General features: G+C 33.6%; 2 protein-coding genes across 3 annotated transcripts in view; one reads left to right on the top strand and one right to left on the bottom strand.

The window, feature by feature from the left end:
* Positions 1-2,428: 2,428 nt before the first annotated feature.
* Positions 2,429-4,757, bottom strand: LOC106789539. Of its 2 annotated transcripts, none has more exons than XM_014753836.1 (2): positions 4,494-4,757; positions 2,429-3,465 (listed from the first exon to the last, which is right to left on the bottom strand). In XM_014753836.1, exons 1-2 carry the CDS (start codon positions 4,668-4,670, stop codon positions 2,905-2,907), a joined length of 738 nt encoding a protein of 245 aa, XP_014609322.1. In that variant the 5' UTR covers positions 4,671-4,757; the 3' UTR covers positions 2,429-2,904. The 2 variants fall into 2 exon arrangements, with proteins under 2 accessions (XP_014609322.1, XP_014609323.1); XM_014753837.1 differs by having other exon boundaries at positions 2,429-3,444.
* An 8,856-nt stretch (positions 4,758-13,613) lies between these two features.
* Positions 13,614-18,249, top strand: part of LOC106789554 — a 20,653-nt gene continuing 16,017 nt past the window's right edge. The window contains exons 1-2 of the mRNA XM_014753865.1: positions 13,614-13,797; positions 13,976-14,530. Coding sequence (XP_014609351.1) covers positions 14,019-14,530 — 512 coding nt within the window. The 5' untranslated portion in view covers positions 13,614-13,797; positions 13,976-14,018. The remainder of the gene's footprint in view (positions 13,798-13,975; positions 14,531-18,249) is intronic.

The raw sequence follows: 18,249 nt of genomic DNA, 5'->3' as shown, positions 1-18,249 counted from the left end.
TTTTTCTAAGTACAATCGAATTTATTCTATGCTTTAACACTTTATTTTAATTTCAAAAGGATATCTATTTTATTTTTTTATCCCCTTCTCACTCTAGTTTATAGAAATCTTTTATCCAATCTTCAACACTTACCTCTAACTCGTTCGTCCCTTCATTCCATTCTCAATTCTATAAGAATAAAGGGAAGGAAAAAAGGGATAGTAAGTAAAGTTTGTACTATTAAATGTTCATTCAATTATTTCATTATAATGTCATTTATATTAATAATGCATACGCACGAATAATAACAAGCATATTTATTTCCAATTCCATTTGAATCCCTTCATTTTCCTTATTGATCAGTGCAATTATCGTTAATGCTCTTTGTAATGCTTATCATCATCGTGTTATTTATACGTTCGATGAATAACTGAAAGCTAATTTTTCATCTCCCATATATCTCGGTTCAAGTGATTTAAAAACTTTTTCCGATTTTCATAACCGAGAACAAACTTTTACCTTCCCACTTTTTTCTCTCTCTCTCTCTCTCTATTTCTGTTTTCCTGTTCTTTTTTCTTTTTTTTTTTTTTTCTCTCTCTCTGATTGATTTCAATTTAATTACTTTAACTCTTTGCCGCTGAACTTTATGATTTATCTCTAACACCCGAACTACTTTTATTATAATCGTTACTGTTATTATTTCTTTGAATTTATTTCACACGATCGTCGAATGTTTGTTTTTTCATTAACATAATTAATACATTTGAAATATAATATAAATAACAATAAAAAAATGAATCTCAGAAATAACAGAAGACTTTTATGTGACGCAATATTCGTATATTATATAATATATATTATAAGTAATTTATATTAATGACAATTATTTTTCGACGAAATAACAGAACATTCTTCTAAATACAAAAAGTTTATTTTAACATAAAATAAATTTTTGGTTGAAAATATTTCTGTAGCACAGATTTGTCTTCATGATTAAATTTTCTTTTGAACAATTCGATAAAACAAAAAGTAACATTATATTAATCCGATGCATTTTCGACGAGTGATCATTTAAAAAGAATCTAATTAAATATTCTTAACGAAAATGATTTTGATTGGGGTGAACGAATAGCAAAGGTGTTAAGGGTAGGTCATAAAAAAAAAGTACAATGGAATTTCGATGACATAAAATCGTTGATCGTTGTAATTTGGTACGAGCAAGGCCTCGTGCTGACCTTACCGAAGCCCCATCCCTGTTGTATTCTATTCAAATCAGATAGGGCCTCCTTTCATCCGCTCACCTTAGACACGTTGATTAAGTCTCTCCAGAGTTATTTTCGTGTACACTTGATTAGAAGACAAGGGATTCACTTTCATATTCTTGCCTCGCCATCAAACCTCTCTTTTGTTACTCCATTCGAATATATAATATATCTATTTTACATTGTATTAGAAATTTTAATAGGCGTCGATTAATTGTATCCCAAAATATATTCCATACTTAAAGAACAGAAAAAAGAAAGAAAGAATAGGATCGATTGAATATTTATTTATAAATTTTATACAATTGGCCCAAATTATTTTCACAACCCTTAATTATATATTAAGTTTTTTTTTACATCGGATATATTTTATTTCTTCCTGCTGTATTACGAATACGATGTTTTTTATCTTAATAGGCTAATAGTAAGTAGGGTGCACAAAAATTGATTATAAATTAAAATTGAAATTTACGGCCTGGTATACCAGGGACAATTTAATATTTCTAATAATTGTAGACTATCCGTTTGTTTTATGATGTAATTTGTAAAATAATCAAATACGTAAAGGTGTTTAAGAAATTTTGTATTCATTTGTGCATAAATTGGGTACGTAGATTTCAGCCTAACTTGGCCCAATTTTGTTTCTGTTATATTTCCTAAATGCGTGGGCAAAAAAGACAATATATATATTATAGGCGGATTCAGTAAATGCGTTCGTCATCGTTATGACGCAACGGATAGTATAGTTGTATAGAGTCACTAAATTTGACACAGATACGTTTCATTCTGCATGACTGTGTACTCGTTCGATACGTTGGCTCATTCTGAAACCGCGAGCATTGTGCTTTTCAAATTGGCACATCTCTGATATGAAACTTGCGGAGGTTTTCATTGTTGTCTTCGTTGTGCGAGCCTAGGCGTTCTTCACGCGATGAGAGGACTCGAGAAAAACGAAGAGAGAGAGAGAGAAAAGAAGAAACGTTTAGAAAAGATACAAATTTTCTATACCTTTTTCATACCCTTTACATATTTGCCCAAATTTTGTCCCTATTTTTATTTGATTTCTAAAGTAAATTGTACACCCAAAAAAAAAAAAAACAATCCATTATGCAGTTACCAAAGAAAAATTTCAATAAAATCAAATGCAAGCGAATTTTGATTAATCCTAACAATACTAACGCGGGTGTCTATTAATCGAAATGTTGAAGAATTGTAATAATTCGGTAAATATTATCGTACGACAAGATCGTTCATGCCCTAGACCTCATAAACGCATCAGAAAGTTTATCGATCTGCAGTCAGTTGAAAAAAGGGGTAGTTTAGGAGAACGGCAGCCAAGTCGTCCGAAAACGTTGGTCGCCAAGAAACGTCGTTGCCATTTGATCTGAAAACTGGCTACACGACCACGAACTACTACGAAGTACCATGACGACAACCTCGTTGAAGGTCTCTGCCAAACGATCGTAACATTTGAAAACGTGTCGAGGACACAAGGAATGAATCGTCAAAAGATTAATGGTCATATTCCTAGCCACACAATGTGTTTTAAAAAGGATTCTAATTAATTCAATATAAGAAAAAGATATAATACAAATTTTAAAAAGGAACTAACGATACGTTTTATATGTACACATTGTTTATGTCAATTATTGGTATTTATATTCAACAAATTGTTTCAGTCGGTAAAATTCTGTTATGATATTTCCCATAAATTCTGCCACTTCTAGTAACCCTGTAATTGATCTGATGATGATTATTCGTTTGGACCGATGACGACGACGACGAGAAAATGTGGGGACCGTCACCGGTGCATAAACGTTTAACACGGGTTTTTATTCCGGTTGCAGTACCCTTGCACTTGTCTTCTTTCTGTTGCTGTTGTTGTTGTTGTTGTTGCACTTGCCGATGAAAATGGTGATTACGTAAAAGACCATATTGTTGTTGTTGTTGTTGTTGTTTAACTCTCGTTGTCATAGTCATCGTTGCTGCTGTCATCGTCGTTGTCGTTGTTGTTGCTTTCGGTTTCATTATCACTGATGATGATCTTTCCTTCAATAATGCAACGACCATTCGTCTTTTTAATAGCCTAAAAGGCGATACCGCCAAAATAGCTTTGGTAATTCGTCTTCTGCAACGCCATAGTATAACTGCGGTAGCAAACCAGGCAAACCACGGACTGGCCCTAGGATCCGCCGCAGGTTCCTTCGACCAGAGGAATAACATCTGAAGAGTACATTAATGTGCACTTCCCACGGGACTTCTAACAAAGATGGATCGTAGATTTATTTATGATATTAACCCATGATTGCCAAATGGTTCTTTCTTTAAGATCGATCAAGTTTATATTTAAAAACGCGTATTGATTTATTTCGTTTTTTCTTTTAAGATCAATACTATAAAAAAAAGCGTGAAATATTTCAAACAAGGATAAAACAAAATTTGCAATAATTATTACAACGCATTGTAGATATTTGTATAACCTGTGTCAAATCTAAACTACACACACACAAAATCAGTGGTATTCTATTTATAATAGAAATAGAAAATATTGAATTTGCAATGGTTGTTATAATTATTAATAACCCCATCTCTACCATTGAATATATCCCGAAATCTCGAGCCAACGTTGCAGCAAAGTTGCATTAAAACGAAGTTTAATTTGTTCGTAATTAGTTAGACTAGTTGCAAGCGAGTACGAGACACAGTAGTAATTGGTTTTGGTCATTAACGATTGGATTTGGTTAGAGCAGTGATTGGCTTCATCGATCTACATATAACACTGTCCATCATGGTTCGCTGCTGTTGCAACGAATCAACGTGGAAGAGAATCGATTTCGATCTAGGCGTTGTATTTCTTTCTTTCTTTTTTTTTGTTGTTGTTCTTTTATTCAAGGTTGCCGAACGAGAAAATCCTTTTGGTAATTCGTTTAAAGATGCCTCTTAACGGCATTGCGTTTTAGACTTTTATGGCTCCGTCGTGGGCGTGAAACGACAGCTAAAATACAACGGGGACGTAACTTTAGCTCGAGATTTCGTTCCCATATTATTTTTCATCATTCTTCGAATAGTATCTCTCTCTCTCTCTCTCTCTCTCTCTGTTTAATTGTGACCCATTTGGCAAAGACCATTACGATATAGACAATTATTTTGCGCATTTTAACCGAACTTTTTTTTTTCTATTTCTTTTTCTTTTTCTTTGTCTTTTTCTTTGTCATTTTATTATTATTATTATTATTATTATGAAAACTGACCTTATATATCCACTCGTTGGCGCGTTGCCTGAAACTGAGGGGTCGATCGACTAACCGAAACATAGAATGGCCGTGAATGATGATGAGCTGAGGCCTTCGTTGGTGGTGGAACCCTACGATTGATGGGGAAGAAAAAAAAAGAGAGAGAGAGAGAGAAAGAGAAAGATATACACTCATTTTGCTTGAACTTGAAACCAATGAAAAGTTTAAAGATTAAAGGGAGGGGTTGGATCCTACTAAACGTGAGTAATACAACAGTCATCAAATTGCAATGCGTTTTACGTGTACGAGAGAGAAAGAAAATAATTCAAAGGGAAGGATAAAAGAGATTGGGTTTTTTTTTTTACATATAAAAAATATATATATATTATTATAAGGAGCAAAAAAAAATATATACAAAAGAGGACGAAAAGTGTAAGGATTGAAGAAGAACGTATCTGGGAGGTAAAGCGGAAGGAACACTGAGGTCAAGTGTGCTAACGGAGCAGATACGTTTTATATAGCACGAAAGCACGAGAAAGAGGGGGAGGAAAGGGGTGGTACGATGCCAAGGCAAAACTCGTATCTATAAGGACGAGTTTAAAAAGTAAAGGGAAAATGGGGAATTCGAGAAGGACGGGGATAAATTATCAAAGTTCTCTTCTTCTCTTCCTTTTCTTTTTTTTTTTTTTTTTTTTTACCCCTGCCCTTCGTAAAGCTCGAATTTTCTTTGAGTCATCGGWAAGGGTATTATCGATCGTAAAGGCAAACTCGTCGTCGAGTTGTTCGAACGGGTATATACATATATACATATAAATACATATATATATATATATATATATATATATATATATATAACTTACTGGCATCAGTGAGATATAAGAAAAGATTCTAGAAGGATTCGGTTTTTCGTTAGGCTCGACAAGCGTAAGAATTTTTCTGCTTTTCCATCCAAAAACGGATGGAATTGATGATGACGAAGGTGATGATGATGATGAGGATTGTTAATGTCCTTTTGCGTCAAACAACTTCCAAACTTATTTTGGGCGATGGCTTTTTAAAAAGTTTCCTCACTTTTCTATTTTCTTCTCGTTTTAATTTTGGGATGCCGTTTAATTTCGGAGAGTAAAAGAATTTTAAAAATGTTGAAAGACAATCTATATATATAATCTTATTCTAACCAAACTTTATTTGGTTAGATTGGTATCATTTCAGTGCCGCCACCACTGGCCACTCTTGTTAACGGAGACACCTACTCCCGAAGCAAACCAATTTACGACGCAAAACTTTTCCCGATATGAAAGAAAATAATATATTTATTTTGCGGATAATAAAACCGAACGAACGAGAAAGAAAAGAAAAAAATTAAATAAAAAAAAAAATGGTGCGAGAAAAAGAAGGGAAAAAAGATAAAAAAATAAAAGGAAGGAGAGAAAGGGGGAAGGGAGAGGAAAAAAAAAAAAAAGAAAAAAAAGTTTGGGCAAATGACGTACGAAACGGCCTCGGCTCGGAATTTAGACAAAGGATTGTGGAACGACCGCTTGAAGTTAGTCGCCCGCGATGATCATTCGAGATTGAATCATTTTTTATGAATATTATAACCGATCTTCTCTTTCTGGTCGGTCACCCACCCCACCCCTCCACCTCTCACCCCGCCTCTTCCTCGATTCAATATGCATACATACAAAAATGCATTTATGCACGTATAACAACCATAAAAATACGTACAAGTGTGTAAGGGTGCGTTTTTCAATTTTCTTTTTTTTTTTTCTTTTTCTTTTTCTTTCTATCATACACCCTAACCAAGGACACAAACAATTTTTCATGTTTTAAGAGAAGAAGTTGTTCCGGGTCAAGGTTCTTCTCTAGTTTTTAAAGAAAAAAGAAAAAAGAAGAAGAAGAAGAAGAAGAAGAGCAAGGAAAAGTACTTTCTTTCTTTTAGTTTGATGGTGTAGGGCAAAGACATGTATGCAAGACGATTTTCGTGACTAGGATAGGTCAGTCTTTGGCCTTCTTTGACCGGCTCACCTCCTTTACACTCACTCGGTCGACCTACCTTTCGTTCCTGACGTCACGGGATCGTGTCATTAGGTCAAATACTGGATACGTTACCCGAACGCTGCTAGTAGCTGCTTTTCTTCTGCGTGTCGTGCTCCTCCCATATACCGGGTGTTTCATTTTGCATGATTCTATCTATCTCTCTCTGTCTTAATTTGGGATTAATTAAATTGTACAAATGAGAATTGACGCGAATGGTAATAGATGTCTATCATGATTTGAATAATAACCATTCCAATCAGGTTACTTTATAGAATATAACGTTATGTTATTCTATAAATAATTACGAACGCCTGATCTCTCTCGTTAAGATTAATTTATAGGGATCTTCGTTTATAACCAGGATAAAATCATTGTTTTGTTATTTTAATCAGTTGGGGAGTATATTAAACGTTTCTTTTAAATAGTCATCATCCTTTTATTAGATTCTGATAAGGATCGTTTGATTGACAATCGAACGTATCGAACGGTATTGATTATTTTAACTCGTTTATGGGTTAAAAAGTCATCGAATACAAAGGACACGATGATTTTTATTAATACGATTCGGTCAGCTAATTTTTCGTTGGGATCAAATACGATTGTCACGAACGTGTTATACGTGTAATATATTTTATTCTGAATTTAATTTAATATATAACAAGTATATTTTATATTTTTATTTTTTATATTTATATCTAATTTCGAATTTGTATTACCTCGAAAATATCTTTTTGATTGTTCGCGTCGCGTGAATCATATTAAAGAAATAATTCGACAAGGTAGGTAATTTTTATTGTTTCATTCACATTGAACTAGAGTAAACAAAATATTATCGAGCATTAAAACACAGTTCAAGAAGACGTCGGCAGTCGGTCTTGTCTTTTTTTTTCTTTTTTTTTTTTTTTTTTTTAAAGACCATTTCTAAGCTTCAAACAGTCGTCTGAATGACGCCAGACGTCGCGACGCCCTTACAATAAAGCAATTTCTACACCCACGCGTGTATAGTAAGTAAAAGAGAGACAGCAGCAATGGAACTACTTGCTTGTTTGTGTTGTTTCTAATCAGAGGATAAAGTGGAAGAGAATTGTGGATGCCGGGTGTATCACGTGTTTTAGAATTCATGCTTCGTATTACTTGTGAATTGATTATGTACGAAAGAAGAGAAAATAAACTATTTTACGCGACGATACTTAAGAAGCGAATTATTTTGTCCCTTTTTTTTTTCTTTTCTTTTTCAAATAAAACCACAAGTAGAAGGAGGACAAAGTTTGTTTTATGGATTACCGAGAAAAGATATTTCAATGTTGTTGCAATAAAGTATTAATAATTGACTGCAACGTAAAAGTATTTCTCACTGTCTTGCATTTGTAATTTTTTCTTTATTTTTATATGAGATAATTTATGAGGTACACTATAATATTTGCATATTTTTATATATATATAAAAAAAAAAAAAGAAAATTCCGAGCTTGAGTTGAGAGTTGAGGTAAGACGTAAAAAAGTTATTTTGATTTTAATAGCGCGAGAATATTCTTTTATCTTTTATTTATTTTACAAAATCGAAATGGCGTATATATATATATGTACATAATTGAACTCGTCCGGTTAGTGTACATGTTTGTCTGTAATTAAAATCGTTGCTTGAGTGGCTAACAATTTTTTTTTTATACATATAATATGCACAAGCGTGTATAACGTTTTAATGAAAAAACAAAAAAAGTTTATTAAACCGTCGAGGTCTTTGCGATATCTTTTTAATGATATTTTTTTTCCTAACGTAATAACTCTTATTTCCTAAAAATTCTACATTATCTTAGAATCGTCTGTGAATTTTTCTGATCTCAATTTATTTCCTTAGTCTTTTTTTCTTGGAAAAAAAAAAAAAAGAATGCAAAGTCTTTGACAAGATTTGTTTTTGTCCTACGTAACGAAACGAAATCATTTTGTCGTCGTTTAAAAAAAGCGTTTCACGGCCGGTAATATAGATCTCTGCGATACAATTTATTATTCTCTGTTATCTGAAGACAAGAATAAAGTGTTTCGAAACGAAACTCATTAGCTATCGGACAAGTTACAAATAGTAGTCTATCGATTTCTCGATCGTTTAAAACACGTATTTTTTTTTTTTCTATCATTACTATTAATCGAATAAACAAAAATATTAGAGCAAGGAAAAGAATATCATTAAAATAATAAATCTAGAATATGGTAACGTAATATCTATTCTTTCACTCTCATAGTTATGACATTATTAATTAGCGAACATTCGACACACCTCGATACTTCGTTCACATTATTTTGTAATTTTAATAAATAAATTCGAAAGAGAAATTTATATAAGTAATCCCACGTTGAAATCTAACATAATATTTTTTTTCCTATATATTATAAAATATTATTCTCGTTTTCTCTAAGTTTATTTTCGATAACAAGTTTATGATGTAGTTTGTGCATACATGGCATCGTTTAAGATATCCTTTGGCATGTCCTATCATTCTATTTCGAAAGTTTCTATAAGCTTTCGTAGTTTCGTAGATGGTTGACGTGTTCTTATTGGGTCACACACGCGAAAATTGACATTTGATCTTTGACCTTTGGGAATCCAAGGTTTTTTCATTTTTTAGAAGAAAAATTCACGTTTGTCAGTAAGGTTTGAACGAGTAATCCTTTATACTTTAAGAAATATCAAGGCTAAGTAAACAGAACAGTGAACACGATCTTTTATTTTGAAGATATTAAGATACGTAAAGGAGAAGAACTTGGATTAGTTTTCGACTAGTTCGTTCCAATTTCGCAATCTTATGTAAGCGAATTTGTCAGTTACTTCAAGGTCGATCTTATTCACTTTATATAATAAATTATTTCGTTTTCAATTGATTATGCAATCCTAAGAAATAACAGAGTACCTATTATGTATTATAATTTATTCTATACACGTTTTGCTGTTATCCAAAAACATTTTACTGAAAATAAAATGCAAGCTGTAGAACAGTTTTTCATTCCTGTATTATTATTGAAAAAAATGAAATTTTAACAAGAAATTTGTTTGATATTAAAAGTATTATATATATATATAAGCTGTTTCAAATTTTTAAATAATTCTCATTGCAATTGATACTTTACAAGGTTAAAAGTCAAGACCATTTATCGTTCCGTCCATTGAAATATTATTCGAAGGAACGGCGTTGTATCAAAATCATCAATCAATCGTTTTGTTTGAAAGTTATTCGGCTTGTGTGTTACAATATTTGATGCATGATACATTAAATCTCGACGAAGGACGATTAACGTTAATATGCAGGAGCACACGAAGATAAAATTTATATTCTTAATAAGTTTGATCAATTTCTTTTTTTTATTTTTTTTTGTCGATGTTATTTTAATTTAAACAGCTCTCGCGTGTCCCGTGCCCTTAATGGGTAATAACGCGACGATGATCCAAGCAATTACCTTGCCCTTCGTTCGAAAGAAGAAAGAAGGTACGGTTCATGAAGGTAGTAGCCTCGAAGGATGAGGAAATAAAATAAAAAGGTTCGATGTGGTTGCAATACTCGACACCGGTGTTGTCCTTGGTTGAGACCGGGTACCGACGTCCATTCCGACAGTTCAAAAAATTGCAACCGAGAGTTAGCTTATCTTTCTTAAACGACAACTACAATGACAACAACTACAACTACAATGACAACGAAAACGAGGACGCACTTTGATATTTTATTTCCTTGATTCTTGTAAGAATTAAACGCTAAAAAACGTTATACGATTTAATCGTGTATACCGGTAGTCCGGAATTGTATTGACGTGGGTGTAATATCTCTTTGACGATTGATTAAGATCTATTCGATAATAAAATGTATATTTTGAAAAAGACAAATGTGAAGATATAAGATATACATATGCTAAGTTCTAAATATAATATATGTAATTATTAATAGCATATTATTAATAGCTATTATTTTATATTAAAGAGCTATTATATATATGTATTAGATATACATATGCTAAGTTCTAAATATAAATATGAAATTTCAAATGAAATCTATATAATATAGATATTAACCCCGAAATATATTTAAAGAGGTATTATTGATATATATATATTATGTTTGTTTAAAGTAAAGGTTGGTTAGTTTCTCAAAAGCGGACATCCTTGGTTTTTCGCGCGCAGCTGCAGCTGCGACGAGCCCGGGGCCGAATGCACCGCAATGCAGGTGAACCAGCGGCTGGTCCACAGGCTGGACCAACTAACCAACCAACCAATGAACAGCCGGTGCACTCGGAAGAAGATGCGTAGGCAGTTGTATCTTCGAATCATCGTCTACTACTGCAAATTTCTCTTTCTTTATTTCTTTATTTTATGTTTTTTTGTTCATAGCTATTGCAGATCTTATCTTCTTAGGAAAATATCTTACGAGTCCAACTTGCTCCCCTTCTTCTTCTTCTTCTTCTTCTTCTTCTTCGAAGGATCCTAACGTTATGCGAGAAAGAGAGAGAGAGAGAACACGCGGGAGGAGAATTTCCTCCACCTTCTTTTCTACCTAGCACTATGTAATCTTTCGCTCGGAGTTTATGCTACGTCCTACGGACACGTTCCTATCTCGAGATAATTCATACCGACGTATGCAGCGATTCGAATTATTCGCAAGCTTTTCTTTCTTTCTTTCTACTGCTTCTTCTTCTTCCTTTACGACACGTACTGCGAGTAAACCGATTCAATTTGTTTGTTTTTTTATTTTTTCAAAATCAAGTAAGACCATGTTTCTTAATATCTATTTGAATAATATGTCTAACAAATGATAATTGATTTTATCAAGGAAATGATTACTAAAAGATCGAACAAAGATTGATGAATGAACTAAAAAAATCGATTACTCATGAGAACCCTTCCAAATAATTCCGAAACAAATTTGATACGATTAGAGAGAGAGAGAGAGAGAGAGAGAGAGAAAGAGAGAGGGAGAGACAGGCTTATAAAATAAATGTATAATTAAAATATTAAAAATCGTTCGCGTGTAATAAATAACATTAATGAGATTCCCGATAGAAGAAGACGTTAAAGTAGATTTTACGCCATTCAAGTCTGCTTTCGCTTTCGATCCTGATCGAACAAATAAAGGTGCGGTCATATCGTTGCAAACTTAAGAAGAAGAAGTATGGGGGTTCTATAACATATACCTATACATAAATTTACTATGTGTTATAAATACAAGAGTAAAGGTGTATGTATGTGATGTATATTCCATAGTGATCTGTATGGAATCTGTTGGAATGTGTTGTATGTTCTATAGTAATCTGTAMATATAGTATATATAAAYTTACTATGTGTTATAAATACAATAATAAAGGTGTGTATACGTGTGTBTTGTATATTCCATAATGATCTATATAGAATCTGTTGGAATGTGTTGTATGTTCTATAGTRWTCTGTACATATAGTATATATAAACTTACTATGTGTTATAAATGCAAAAGTTTAGGTCTGTGTAATATGTGTATGTTGTATATTCCATAGTGATCTGTATATATCCTTACTTACGATCTAAAGTATATAACGAAGAAATAGAAAGAGAGAATGAGAGAGAATGAGAGAGAGAGTGAACGATCGATCGAAGCAAACATCCTCCGACAAGATTATCGTAGCGGAGCACGATGTAATCGAGCGGAGGTTGTCGGCTGTCGCTTTAAAATTCCCTCCTCGGCATCACCGAGGTTCCCATTGCGCTTGCTATCTTATCGACTATGTTTCAAGTATCTCATAGTAGTTGTCTGCTAAAGCTTCGTTGCATCATCGAGTTTTTAACGAGTTTTTAGGGGGGGGGGGAGAACTGTTTGTTTTCATCCTTTATTAATACTACTACTATTACTACTACTATTTTACTACAATGATTTCAAATAAACACAACGTTCAACGAAATCCCTGTAACAAACACGTACGTATGTTCAAGTGTGTACGTGTATTCCTTATTTTTTTTTCCCAATCACTTTTAGATTATATTTTGATAAATTTATATTTGTTTCATATTTTTTTGATTGAAATATTGTTAACTATTTTTTTTTTATGGCAATGTTATGTTAATGAAAATATGATTTGATTAATGAGAAAAGTTTTTCTTTTTTAAAATCGTACTCTCTCTCTCTCTCTCTCTCTCTCTCTCCTAAGAATTACTACCATTAGCTCGTATATATCATTTTTCCGCTAAGTTAATCGCGTTGTTATCCGATATAATATGATTAAAATTGCATACACCTAGCAGGTATTTATAAGAAGGTCTGTTACTATATTACGCTCATGAGAACATTTTATCTTAGGAGTGAATGAAAGAAATTCGTGTCGATGAGTCAGAGTATTTCGAAGAATAGAAAATATTAAATGTTATATATAAGTATTTATTACAATAATATTTTTATGTTATCCGAGAGTATCATTTATTACAACGTTAAAATCTTGCATCATTGTAAAACGATTCGAATAATTCGAAAAGAAAATGAAAAAAAAAGAAAAAAACAAAGTTACACGTGAGGTAATAGAATAATTCGCAAAGATAGATAGATAGATAAATAGGGGATGATTTTTATTGCGAATTTTTTGTTTGAATCCAGGGTCTTATGGCATCGCGGATGCACATGGTCGAATGGAACGAACGAAACGTTCATAGATAGGTATAGAAAGGTACAAGTATAGTTATCGGAGCTCGTAAAAAGAGAAACTCGAAGTTGTTGTGTCCTGTGGCTTGCTGGTTGCACGCGCGAGCAAGGATACGTAGGTGGTTACTGAAAGACACGTCGTCGTAACAGGAGAGTAGAACTTTTAGTTAGGTGAAAGAATAAGACAAAGAGGTGTACCACATTGAAAGAGGTGGTGGTGGATTGTTCGTTCAGAGAAGTAGTATTATATTGGCAAACTACGACGACTAAGACGAGTAAAAGTAAGAGAGGGAAAGCTAGCTAACTAATATAAGCAACGGTGGATAAGAAGGGAGAAAAAGGATGGAAGGAAGGAGAAAGAAGAATGGTGGGGTTGGTGGTGGTGGTAAACGCGAGGAACGAAGCACGTGGGACCCCGAAGTCCGTGTGTCTCTCCTTCAGTAGTGCTCTCAGCTGCCTCTCGGATAATTTCGCACCGGATGTCCATCTACCAATGTTCTAGACGCGTCCGTTGTTGTTGCACCGTTCGTTGCACCGTTCGTTGCACTATTCCGCGACGGATAATGCGGCGAACTTCTTACGAGGAAAGATATTTATTCGTTTAGTCCCGTTTCTTAGACTAAACGCATCGAAAAAGGGGGTGGGTGAGTTGTTGCTGTTATTGTTGCTAATTATGAAAGAACAAAATTAATTCGTTAAAGATTCTGATGTCGGGTCTCTTGTTTTATTTTGTTTTCTAATTATTAATCTTTTGTTTATTTTTTTTGGAAATATCATGTATAATATTAGTTATATTATAGGATATCTCAAATTGTATATCAGGTCACGTGAACACCATCCTGTGCCACCGTTTGAGAAAAGCACGATGACTCCAACAAAGTTGTCGTCCCTCGTGATACTTCATGCCATAGTTATTGCGGTATCTTCTATCGATCGTGAGACACGAGTTAAGGAAGATCATTTTCTTGGAGGAATTTCGCATAATATTCAGAATCGTCAAGTAGTTTGGCCCCATTGGTTTCGCGAAAGACAAAGTCGTATACAGCAGGATAGAAAACACGATTGGAATCGTTTTCGGAGTTATAAAAATGACGATGACGATGATGATATTGAAACGAGCATAGCAGTTGCACCTACGATCGGATCCTCGATTGGTTATTCCCCGATTGGATCAATCCTACGACATAATAATGCAACTAAATCGGACAAATTTGGTGCCATCGCTGTTGCGGAATATTCTGGTACCAGGGCCATAGCTTATGCAGGATTTCACGATGATCATCGGCATCGTGTTTATCCGGAAACTCCTGTTACCCGTGGCTATCAACAAATTCTTACCACAACTACGCCCACGACATACACCAGACATCATTCCGGGTACGTCACATAAGAATATTTTTCTTTTTTTAAATATAAAATTCTACTTTGCGCTATTCGAATTAAACTTGAACAGTTATCAACAAACGTTCTCTTTATAAAATTAATATTAATTACGCGAAATCAATTTAGATTTCAATCGTTCAACGAATAATCATATTAATATTACCAAACGAAACCACTTGACAATTCGTTCGTACGTATGAGAATTTTTTGATCCTGAAGAATCCTTCGAGATTATCAAAAATTGATCGAACGATTCTTGTCCAATTGTCACGCAATGCACCGTTAACTCAGCTACACGTCCTCAGTTGAATATTCGATGAAAGAAATATATATTCCCATAGAATCGTAATAGAATTACAGATACAAAATTATTCTGTAATATTCCTGGATATTTTGACAACGGGTATATTATAACGCATAACAAATAAACAATTTAATTAAGGAAACTTAGCATTATCCGGAAGCAATACGGGGGGGGGGTATACACCATTTTACTCGAGGATTTCATCGTAAAAGGGTAATCGAGTTATCAATAAGAAAGGCTACCTTTCTCTTTTATACAAGGGGTAAAGGAGGAGGAGGAGGAGGGGTGGTAGATATTATGGTATCATATTCCAGGATCATAGATCCTTACTGTCAGCCAGGGCGATCATTAAATGGTCACGATCTGAAGGAGTATTAAGCTATAACGCAAATGTGTATAACTCGCTTGCTTGCTTGCTTGCTTGCATGCATGCATGCATGCTTGCTTGTAACTTTGCTAGCTAATATAAATGTGCTACCTCATCGATCACGTTCCACGCAAACGCATACGCCGAATTCCGAAGAGTCACTTTTTTTTTCTTATCTCACAGCAAACGTAGTACCTTTCGAAAAGTACATCGTGAAAAAGAGAAAGAAAGAGGGAGGGGTAAAGAGGTAGGTAGGGAGGGAGGGAGGGAGGTAAGGAAAGAAAGACCCACACGGATTCGGGCCCCGATCGAACGGACTTTATCTCGAGACACGCAAATGGAGCCGAACGAAGCAACCCATAAATATACGCTGCTGTTAGTCCCGGCGTGTCGTTGAATTACTATATTTACGAGCAATAAGCGACGCGCGAGATATCCGCGAGATGATGTACGATCGAAGGGAAACCCGGTATATCTCGCACGCGGTGTAATAACATTCACTGAGAAAGTGCGTGTGTGTGTGAGAGAGAGAGAGAGAGAGAGTGAGGTTTACTTTGAAAAAAAATTCGACTCATATTCATACTCATATTCATATTTTATATACATACATGCATACTTATAGTCGTACTCGATTTAACTCCACCAATACTATCGAAGGTTCCTTTTTCATACACCATTCGCCGCGGCCGGTTAATTAATCGATCGATTAATTATCACTCGCCTAACGCCTCTCACCGCGAACGCTTACAATCATTCGAATTGTTCGTCGTACGAGGATTTTTCCTATGTATTATAAATTATTTACACATACTTGTTATAACATTGTAATATATGTGTTTTTATGTATACACCACCGTAGTGTTTCTAAATCTAAATTCAACTAGTTAGATATAAATTTAAGCGCGTTGTCTCTTTTTTTGAAATAAATATCAATGTTTTACATTTAGATATTTAAGTTTTAAGAATTTTTCCTTATTAATATCTGTCATCGTTGTCGTTGCGGAAAAAATTTGTCCATGAACCTGTTCGAAGGATTCGAACGATTGATACTCGTCACCCTGGTTTAACCATATTTGTATATTAAATAAAAAGAGAGAGAGAGAGAAAAAAAAAAAAGAAGAAAGAACAAACAAGCAAGAGAATTTATTCGCGTACGAGAGAAATCATACACACTATTTTTTTTTTAATCGTGACATCGATCCTGAAAAATAATCATTGATATCGACTCGACTCGATTCGTTGATACGATAATAATAACACTTAAAATGCGATTTGTCGATATGAAGACCCGTTGGACGGACGTTTTCTGTCCAACGAAATTAAAGGGTTACTGTTTAGAATTCGTAACGTTTAAAATAATCGTTTCTATCGTCGGACGAACGAATCAACGCCACGACCAAATCGAATATTCATAAATCATAACGTATGTTCGTGTAAGATTGGTGACTATTTTTTTCCTTTTTTTTCTTTTTTTTTTTCATTTATTTTAAAAGTGCGTCTAGACTTTCGAACCGAGTTCAATTTGTCCTGCGTGCGCGAATAAAGTTTCACACACAGTTATTATTACGCTACTACCATCGAGAATGACTTCCATTCGAATAAATCTCTCGTTGGGAAAAAAAGAAAAAGAAATGGAAAAAAGCTTTAGGCTTCTTCGCGTTGCCTTATACGTCTACGTTTTTTTTCTTTCTTCTTCTTCTTCTTCTTCTCTTTTATTTTTTATTTTATTTCGTTTTATATATTTTCCCCCTTTTTACCTTTATACTTTTATCTTTTTCTATTTTTACATCAATAAATATCTGTACTTCTCGTACGTCTACTTGCTATTACTCATCCACTTGCGTGTATCTCCTCGTTGTGATTCATTTTTCATACTTTGTTTGTTGTAATCTTTAGAATATATATTTTTTTTAATTCTCGAACATACTTATCGTCAAACACATATGGGAATACGCTTAACAATACTGTTTGATTGGAAAAAAAATCACGGACACCCACATATATTTTGTCCTCTCTGGCAATTATAATAATATGACCTAAGTTCAAAATAATTACGCCAATTTATTTTTTTGGACTAGATTTATTTCATAATAATATATAAATAATTGGTTATATTCAAATAAATCATTTTAAATTCGTTTATCAGCAATCATTTTCATTTGGTCGACTGTTATAATCATCTTCAGTTATCATTTTCATTATATTTCTCTCTGTTAACGAAAAGTTTTAAATAATTAATATAAATTATCATCAACACACACACATACTATAACTTACTCACTTTATCTCGTTTATTTTTTAACTCCGTGATAAAAGAAAAAAATCCCCAAAAGAAAAGAAAAATGCGTCGCGCATAATGTGAGGTGAACAAAATAAAAATGTAATCGTCCACTTGTACAAATACTTTACTTACGAATGATCGATAGTCTTCGAAAAATAAATAATGATGATGAATATATTGTGAAAGAGAAAATTTCAAGTAGGAAAGATAATGATTCCCGCCGCTATGTCACTGAATAACAACGATTTTCTTCAACTTCAAATCTATCATGCACTATCGATCTTCGTTTCGTCATATCTCTATGATGTGTATCAGAGAAATGACGGTGTAATGACGAAGATAGATGAACAACGATCAACCAAAACGAAACGAACTCCCTTCTTCGAGAGAAGAAGGTCTGCAAATGAGGAAAACCATACGTCCTATCATTCTATCATTTTTGCCATGTCAAAATCATCCTGCTTTTCATCGTCTAACGTTCATTTTTCTCACACCCCATGACGATCTCTCTCTCTCTTATCTTTATTTTCTTTTTTATGATATTATCTAACACTTGTTAACACGTTGCGTGGTAAAAAGATTTTGAATTATTACATTGGGATAAAAAGAAACATCATTTTTATATATAAATATTTATAAATTATTTTCAATGTGAAATAAAATATRTGAATGAAATGTATTTGCAATGGAAATATATATTAGTATTACAAATATATACGAATCACGTGTTATCACGCAATTTTTACGGTATTATTCTAACG

Source organism: Polistes canadensis, unplaced genomic scaffold (genome assembly GCF_001313835.1).
Source record: "Polistes canadensis isolate GaletaPanama2010 unplaced genomic scaffold, ASM131383v1 scaffold_189, whole genome shotgun sequence".
NCBI lineage: Eukaryota > Metazoa > Arthropoda > Insecta > Hymenoptera > Vespidae > Polistes > Polistes canadensis.
Note: the sequence above shows the minus strand (reverse complement) of the source record. Positions and strands in the feature narration are given on the sequence as shown.

What these genes read in the sequence shown, in the direction of transcription:
- LOC106789539 (XM_014753836.1), bottom strand. Translation starts at nt 4,670, where the DNA reads ATGAGTGTATATCTTTCTCTTTCTCTCTCTCTCTCTCTTTTTTTTTCT. An exon ending in CCAACGAGTGGATATATAAG is followed by an intron (nt 3,466 to 4,493) that starts GTCAGTTTTCAT and finishes TGTACTCTTCAG; the next exon opens with ATGTTATTCCTCTGGTCGAA.